This window comes from Cynocephalus volans, chromosome 2 (genome assembly GCF_027409185.1).
Source record: "Cynocephalus volans isolate mCynVol1 chromosome 2, mCynVol1.pri, whole genome shotgun sequence".
Taxonomy (NCBI): Eukaryota; Metazoa; Chordata; class Mammalia; order Dermoptera; family Cynocephalidae; genus Cynocephalus; species Cynocephalus volans.
In genome coordinates this window covers 212,837,009-212,845,335 of record NC_084461.1, presented here as the reverse complement: position 1 = coordinate 212,845,335, position 8,327 = coordinate 212,837,009, and the positions used below count along the sequence as shown (strand labels likewise).

The following is an 8,327-nucleotide window of genomic DNA, read 5'->3' as shown; positions in this document are numbered from 1 at the left end:
AAAAAAAAAAAAAAGCCAATTTCTCTTAATCATTACAACTACTTAACACCTACCTGAGGTGCATGGTGGCCAGGCTCGAGCCAGGGTCCTTTTGGCTACCCCTGGCATCTGCCATAGGAAGGCTCCAATTCTCTGGTCCTGCAAAGACCTGTCTTCCTAACTGTCCGGATGAGGTGCTGGAGCTGACATACTGCACGCTTAGTCACACAGCCATCTTCATGCACAGGATGACTGTAAAAGAGGAAGGTCCGCAGAAGCCAGAGCAGGGGTTTGGGGTCACGTGGGTTGGCAGTGTGTGTGAATGAATTCCCAACCCCCACTGATGAGATACACCCCAGGGCCTAGGTTTTTGTTAGCCTTTTTATCACCCAAGTTGGGCAATTAACCTCATTCATTTGTTCACTCATTCATTAATTTAATTAACTTTTATAGAGTTCTGATATCCTATTGGCAGGATACAGGGATCAGGTATACACAGATGAACCAGGTGTTGTTGGTAGACCAGTACTACGGAAAGCTTCCCAAGGGGACCAGAGAGGTAGGCTTTGCCTGGTGGAGGGGGAGACATTTCAGAGGAGGCACTGCATAGGCAAAGACATGAGCCCTGGAAAAGCAGGCCATGGCAGGAGAGAATGAGAAATTCAGTGTGGTAGATGAAGTTGGGACCAGATTGTGAAGGGACGGCTGGTATTCTACACTGTGGGTGGCCAGGAGCCCTCTCTCATGTTTAGCATGGGAGTTACAAAATCAGATGGTTTTGAAAATTACCATTCTGGAAGTTCCAGGAAAAACTGAGGCTGAGTAAACAATTAGTAGGCTGCTATGGAGGACCAGGCAAGGGCTGTAGCAGTGGCAAGGAGGAAGGGGAGGCCTGGGGAAGGAGAGGAAGCTGAGGATGGAGAGGCTGCTCAGGGAAAGGGAGGCCTTGGGGGAGGGAGGAGAAGGAGAAGTGCTATCTTGAGGATTTCATCTACCGGGAGAGACCCAGTGGGCAGGAAGAGGCCACCTGCAGCTTTGGAGCAAGCTTGGGTGGAGGGCTCCGTTTAGAATCATCTGAGAATCTGAGTCATGGGAATGCATGAGGTTGACCACGGAGGGTGTGTAAAGGAGCAAAACAAGAGAATGTATAACTGTGATAGAGGAGAAATCTGTGAAAGAGTTAAAGGGGAACCGGTCAGAGGTAGGAGAAACAGGAGAGAAAGCCAACAAGGGAAGGAAGCTTTTGGAGCAGAAGGTGGTGAAACATGCCTGATGCAGGGCAGTGCCAGGGAAGATGAGGCCTGTGAAAAGCACCTGGGTTTGTGGGTTGGGAGGTCACCAGGAGCAGTTTCCATTTTCTCAACAGCAGAGGTACCACGCTAGGCCTTGAGCAAGAGGCAAATGTAGGACAAGTCACCCTCTTCCAAAGTAGTATGTTTTTATAATTTTGAATATCCTGATCCCCCATCTCTCCCCTTCATTCTCTTTTGCTCAGAGACATTTTTGAGATAAGCATTTGTTTATAAGATGCTAGATGAACTAAAGCTACAGTGGAGTTATAGAATTTCACTTGCTGGTATAGAACACCTCCAGCTAGCCAGATCAGGGCACTGTTGAGTTTGGATGGATTTGCTTTTGGTCTGATTCATCCAAATAAGGCAAGGACAGCACCACATTCCTGAGGTTCTGTGTCTGCTGATATTTTACAAAGTCAGGAAGTCCCGTTCAACAGATAATGCTAGTAAAGGATTCCCTACAACGTTGGCCCCCTTTAACCAAACACGCGAACATTTGCATTCTTGAATGTACATACCCTATACCTGTGTGGATAAAATGAGGACTGGAACCTTGCTGTGACAATGTTGATGGCAACAAGAGGAAAAACTTCAAATAGTGGTGTGAGGGCAGATAAGTCACAAAGACGATTTTATTTTATCATTCATTCACTCATTTGTTCATTTCTTAGGAGGAGTTCCTAACTGTTCTAAGTTTCACAGTGGAGAGAAGTTGATGGAATTTGTGCCTGATGGCCTATGGTAATTTTTTTCAGTGTCAGATAAGGACAAGTACCTTCCCCAAGGTTACAAAACATTGGGTGATGTTGAAGTGAGCAAAAAAAAGGCAGTTTCCTGTTCTGGCTTTGCTAACACACATAAGCCCATACTTTGAGCAAATAACCAGAGTCTTACTTTCCACATCTGTAAAATGGAGATAACAGGGTGGTTGTGAAAACAAAATCACACCTTCTATAAATTCCTAGCACACTTAGGCTCATGATGTTACTAATAAGGATGGCAAGAGGCAATACTGGACTTCATTCATCATATGATTTCTCATATGCATTTCACCACAACCCTATCCTGGTTTTGTAGATAAAGAAACTGAGTTTTAGATGTCAAATAACATTAAATTACATTCTGAATATTGCAACTAAGTGGCAACCTAGGATGTATAAATTCATGTAAGTGCATTTTAATAAAAGTACTTAAAAATTCAATTTTATTTTATTTATTTATTTTTTTTAAATAAGATGACCGGTAAGGGGATCTTAACCCTTGACTTGGTGTTGTCAGCAGCACTGAGCGAACCGGCCATCCCTATATGGGATCCGAACCCGTGGCCTTGGTGTTGTTATCAGCACCACACTCTCCCGAGTGAGCCACGGGCCGGCCCTAAAAATTCAATTTTAAATTGTGGCTTGTCTTTCAGCCAGAAATCAGAACACAATTCTGTCCCTGAAGGGAGGAGGGGAGATCAGAGGTTAAAAAAGGAAAAAAAGGGCAAAAATACGCACAATGCGTTTTCACAGGTAAGAGCCTGAGCTAGGTTCCTATTTTAATGGCTCCTCCTGGAGAAAACTCAAGCAGAGTATGCAAGATATTTTCGGAAAGTAGGGCATTTTGAAAGTATTTCATAATGTCTCAGATGGGGGAAACCGCTTGTACGCCATCCTCGGTTTGAGAAAACGGTGATATTCAAACCAACCAACCGCGTCTCCCTGACAAGCCCTGGCCGGGCTGGGTGGTCGCCGGGCGCGGTGTGCTCGCGGGCCTGCCCCACGGTGTCAGTGTCGCGCCATCCCATCTCCGCTCCCGGCGGTGCACGCGGACCCCGCTCGACCTTGACTGGCTGCGCGACCTTGAGGCCTTCCTTCGTCTCAGTTGCCCCCTCTGAGCAATGGGGAGACGCGCCCCATCGCCGGGCAGGGTCAGAGGCGCCTCCACGTTCGGGCTTGCCACCGCGCCCTGCGGCCCTCCGCGGTTCCGCACCCACTCTTCCCCCACGCCCCGTGCCGCGCCCTGCGCCGCGTCCGAGCCGCGCCCGAGCCCCGCGCCGCAGCCACCGCGACGGAGCCCGCGGGCGGGAACCTGCCTCGCGCGTCAGCGCGCACGCGCGTTCCCGTCCCGCCCTCCCCCGGCGCCGGCCTCACCTATAGGCTAACCTAACCGTCACTCCGGCCTGGCCCCAGTCGCGACTGGCCAGAGATGAGGCGCGCGACTGGGCTGTGGGCGGAGCCTGGGCTGCTATAAAAGAGGAGGACGGCCGGGCTCGTGCTGCTTTGCAGACGCAGCCGCCCGAGTTTCTTCTTGTCAGCCATGGTTAACCCCATTGTGTTTTTCGACATCGCCGTCGATGGCGAGCCCTTGGGCCGCGTCTCCTTCGAGGTCGGTCGGGTGGCGGCTCGCCGGGGTGGGGCCCGGGGAGCTGGCGGCGGGTGAGGCCGGCGGCGGCGCCCCGAGGGCACGGACGCGGGTCGACCCTCCTGAGGAGCGAGCGCGGGCGGGCGGTAGCGGCGCCATTTCCTGACGAGGGGCCATTTTGGGAGGCTGGCGAGGCGCGGGGAGGAGGACGGGGCGGTGGCGGACAAAGCCGGGCGGGGCGGTCGTTGGGGGAGGGGGCCCGCGCCGCCCGCTGCCCGCCCCACGTGGCCGCGCCCTGCCCGGTCCGGCGCACGTGCTCGGCGGCCGCGCTCCCTCCCGCGCCTTGCCTGCAGTGAGGCCCCGCCCTGGCCTCGGCCCCGCAGACCGGAGCCAGAAGGGCGCTCGCGTGCGTTCACAGCCACTCTCCCCGGAAGCTCCCTCCCGAGAGGCGTCGGGAGGCACTCGGGTGCTTTCTGTCCTCAGCTGGGGAGCTGCCTGCATGAGGGGGTCTCGAACTGCGGCGCCGTGTGAGCCATTCCGTGTTAGTTAATCCCCGTAAATCGCGGGAGGCCTTGTTAAAAATGTAGGATTTCTTAAGAATATGTGATTGATGGTGACTTGAATGCTGCTCCAGTTGATTTAAAATAGGAAATTTTATTTGGAAATAGGCTCTAAACATCCCTCCGAATCCCCCCCACCCCCTAGCGGAAATGGGAAGCGGGCCTTGCGGCTGCTGGTGCTCAAGGACCGCCTTCCGCTGCAGTGCTGGCGCCGGCGGGGGAGGCGCTCTTGAGCTCCTCCCCTCTGTGTAACCGGCAAGTTGAGACTGGCCACACGTTAGGCATCTTCTGACCAAGGTGGGTTACCACTGGCCACCTAGTTATTTTTGAGGTGTTCAACGAATAAAGAATAGGTAGTAATTACAGTAGAATATCTAAATAAGTTGGCGTGTTTCTTTTAAAAAGTTGAATATTAAACGTGATTCCATTCCAGGTAACCCAACACGGGTAGGCCTTAGAGTGTAGTGAAATAAGATGTTGCTTAGTGTTTTTATTCTCATACCATTTCCCAAAAAGCCACTAATGGTTAGGCTTTAGGATCTTAACTCCAAAAATAGGTTTCCCCCTTATGAGGGCAGGGGGATTTCCTTGTTGCCTACTCTGTCCACAGTGCCTGGTACATACTACGCACCTAAACACGTGTTGGAGAAACATTACATGCTGGTCGATCTACATCTCGCTTTTATCTTGTCAGAGCTGACAATTGACGAGTGCCCTTGTGGAAACTTGGCCTGAGTCTAGTGATGAGCAGCAAGTTATTCTCAGGTTAGGTAGAGAGCTTCATGGAAATGAGACAAGACGTCCTCGAGGTCCCTTCGTGAGAACGGAAGTGGAACTTCCAATGCTTTAGTGAAGGTCTAGAAGGGAAGCTGTAGTAACTTAAATATGGATTACAAAGCTTGAGAAAAGTTGATGTTTAAAAAGAGGCCATATACTCATATTCTAGGTACTAATATTTAAAAACGAAGTACATTCCAGGAAACAGGTTGTCTTTGTGAAAGTACTTGTAAATGTTTTCCATGGTATTTGTTTCGTCTCTCACCATAATGTTTTATACATTCGGGAAAGATTCAAAGCAGATGCACTAGAAACCAATCTTTATTTTTTTGCCCCACTACTAGGTAAGGGACCTGGAAACCAAGAGAAGTGACTGCTCATCTAATCCATAAAGCTATGTTAACAGATTGGAGGTAGTAGCATTTTCATTACCAGACTAAAACAACAGCTATTTACCCCTGATGGTGCAGCAGTACTAGTCATTCCTTAGACTTTTGTGCTTAGGTTCCAACTGAAGTTGGGGGAGGTGATGTACCTTTGAGAAGCCATATGTCTGTTCAGAAGTAGATGAGATGTGTTAAAAGTTCCAGGTCATGTTAGAAGTCTCTCATTGTTTAAGACATTACTGGTTCTGGATTTTTTGGCATGTCTTTGGGTCTCATGTTTCTTGACCCAACCCTGCAGGACCTTTTAAGGCTGACTGTCAGGAGCAGTTCTTATTTGGGATTCGAAATTAATTACTGAAGAAGCATTCTCTTCTAGTGAGAAAATGAATTTATGATTCAGAAGCCCCTAAAGACATGGGTACTAAGCAATGAAATATGTAAGCAGATGTTGTTGATTAACTGTCATTTTCTCTTACAGCTGTTTGCAGACAAAGTTCCAAAGACAGCAGGTTGGTTCCATTTTCTAAGTTTAACAAAGGTATTCCAATTGTATTGATTTTAGAAAGTGTGTGTATATATATATGTGGCTTTTTATATATGTGTGTGTATATATGTGCATGTGTGTTTTTTTTTAACAGAAAACTTTCGTGCTCTGAGCACTGGAGAGAAAGGATTTGGTTATAAGGGTTCCTGCTTTCACAGAATTATTCCAGGGTTTATGTGCCAGGTATGAAATTTACTGATTTTTATTTTGGTTGCTCCCTTAATTTGGGATTCAGCCATTTTGGTTCTACTTAATGCTTCTATTCAGTTTGAATTTGGGTTTTAAAGTTTGAACCTTTCAGATTTGGCAGTTTCTGGTTATGTTGCCAGTAGCAACAGGTTCCTATCATATGTTCACAGGGTGGTGACTTCACACGCCATAATGGCACTGGTGGCAAGTCTATCTATGGGGAGAAATTTGATGATGAGAACTTCATCCTGAAGCATACAGGTCCTGGCATCTTGTCTATGGCAAATGCTGGACCCAACACAAATGGTTCCCAGTTTTTTATCTGCACTGCCAAGACAGACTGGTAAGGGTGAAACACAGCAAACAATTTAAGAGTGCTACTTTTATGTAATTAGCGTATATAGTTGGTCATTTGGGTGGGTCCATTCTAATTGTAAAACACTTGACAATTGGAGAATGTTATTCCTTCTTTTTGAGATTGGTTTATAGTAAACTGTGGTATTGCTGTTTGTTTTAGATAGAAAAATTAATGACCAGTATTTAACTAGTCCACAAGGCTGAATAAACCACTCTACTGACATTCTGTTGGATGTGCTATATTGAATTGGGGGCAACTTTATCTCTGGTTACTGATAAAAGTGCTGGTTGTTCTGTTTCCAGGTTGGATGGCAAGCATGTGGTCTTTGGCAAGGTGAAAGATGGCATGAATACAGTGGAAGCCATGGAGCGCTTTGGATCCAGGAATGGCAAGACCAGCAAGAAGATCACCATTGCCGACTGTGGACAACTCTAATAAATTTGGCTGTTTCATCTTAACACCAGACCATTCCTTCTGTAGCTCATGAGAGTACTCCTCCACCCCATCTGCTCGCAATATCCTGTAATTTTTGTGCTCTCGCTGCAGTTCGTTGGGTTCCATATTTTCTTTATTCCTTTGCAATTGGAGCTGGATTGTAGAGTTAAGTTTATGATTATGAAATAAAAGCTAAATAACAATTGTCTGTTCTTCTTTGGGTTAGGGTGTTGACGTAGGTTTCATTTTCAGCATCAACAGGTTACTTAATTCTAAGATAACACTTGCTGTGTTTGCTTAATTTCATAAAATACTTTGGTTTTGGCTTATCCAACCCAAGAAATCTTCCTGTTTTTGAGTATCTGAAGATAAGCTGTGAGTGGAATATAGAAAATGTAGGCAGGGGCAGAAAACCAAGGAGCCAGAAATCAAAGACATAGTGACAAGGTTGGACCAGTGTTCCTGTAACAGTAGGAGTGGAAAATTCCCTCTTGGCACATTCAGAGGTTCAAGATTGCTACTGGCACAAATTGGAAATCTGTTGTGGCTCATTGTCTTTAACAAAGCTTAACTTGAACACTGCTGCTGTCTCTTGACGGGGAAGTATGTGGTTAGATTTTAGGCTATAAGGGGAAATGTGTTTGTGCCATGTTCTGGGACATCTGGAGCTATTTCCATTTGAGAATGTAGATCAAGTTTATACAGCTTTTACTTAGAATGGTAATTCTTATCTAAGTAGTTGAGTCTGATAGAGAAAGGCAGTGGGATTCAGGCTAGGTGACTGGTCCTGTGTAGTATTCCTGCAGCAGGTTAAACCCCAGACCAACTTCAGTGCCTAGTTACTCCCTAGACTTGGTTATGTAGACTTTATGGTCATTTGGGGTATTCCAGTCCTTTCCATAATGTAAACCTGGCCTGTCTATACAAGGTTCATCCCTTAATCGAGAATTTGGTTTCTTATAAAATGAAGTGCTAGGATGTATAGGCTGACCGAAAACTGTCAGAGTAATCTAGAGATGCAAGTTAACACCATTTTGTCTCACTGCAGCGCTTGTGCACACTGCCCACCTTAATTGGCCCCAGTTAATAGGGCCCTCAATAGACTCCAAAATTGCTTTTCTGTCCTAAAAGTGAGATGGTGCACTCAACCACTTATCTTCTGCAACTTTTGTCTTCCTGACTGGTTCCGTGTGTACCCTTCCCAACACCTTGTGGATCTCAGCCCTCTATTTTCTGGTTACATGTTCTCTGGGTTATGTCATGCAAGGGCTGGCAATGTCTGTTGCTGAGCTTCAGACCTGAGCTCAAGGTGGAAATAGGCATCCTTTTGTCATCCCAGTCTTTATTAGTTAATATACACTAGTCCTTTGTCCACATCTAGTCATTTGTTGCTTTTATTCATCCAGGTTTTTGTTGAATTCTAATACTAAATGTTAGGCACCATGCTGGGTACTGGGA

General features: G+C 46.8%; 1 protein-coding gene across 1 annotated transcript; it reads left to right on the top strand.

Moving 5' to 3' along the window:
* Positions 1-3,515: 3,515 nt before the first annotated feature.
* Positions 3,516-7,072, top strand: PPIA (peptidylprolyl isomerase A). Its single transcript, XM_063085873.1, has 5 exons — positions 3,516-3,644; positions 5,822-5,852; positions 5,982-6,070; positions 6,247-6,419; positions 6,737-7,072. Exons 1-5 carry the CDS (start codon positions 3,576-3,578, stop codon positions 6,867-6,869), a joined length of 495 nt encoding a protein of 164 aa, XP_062941943.1. The 5' UTR covers positions 3,516-3,575; the 3' UTR covers positions 6,870-7,072.
* Positions 7,073-8,327: the final 1,255 nt, after the last annotated feature.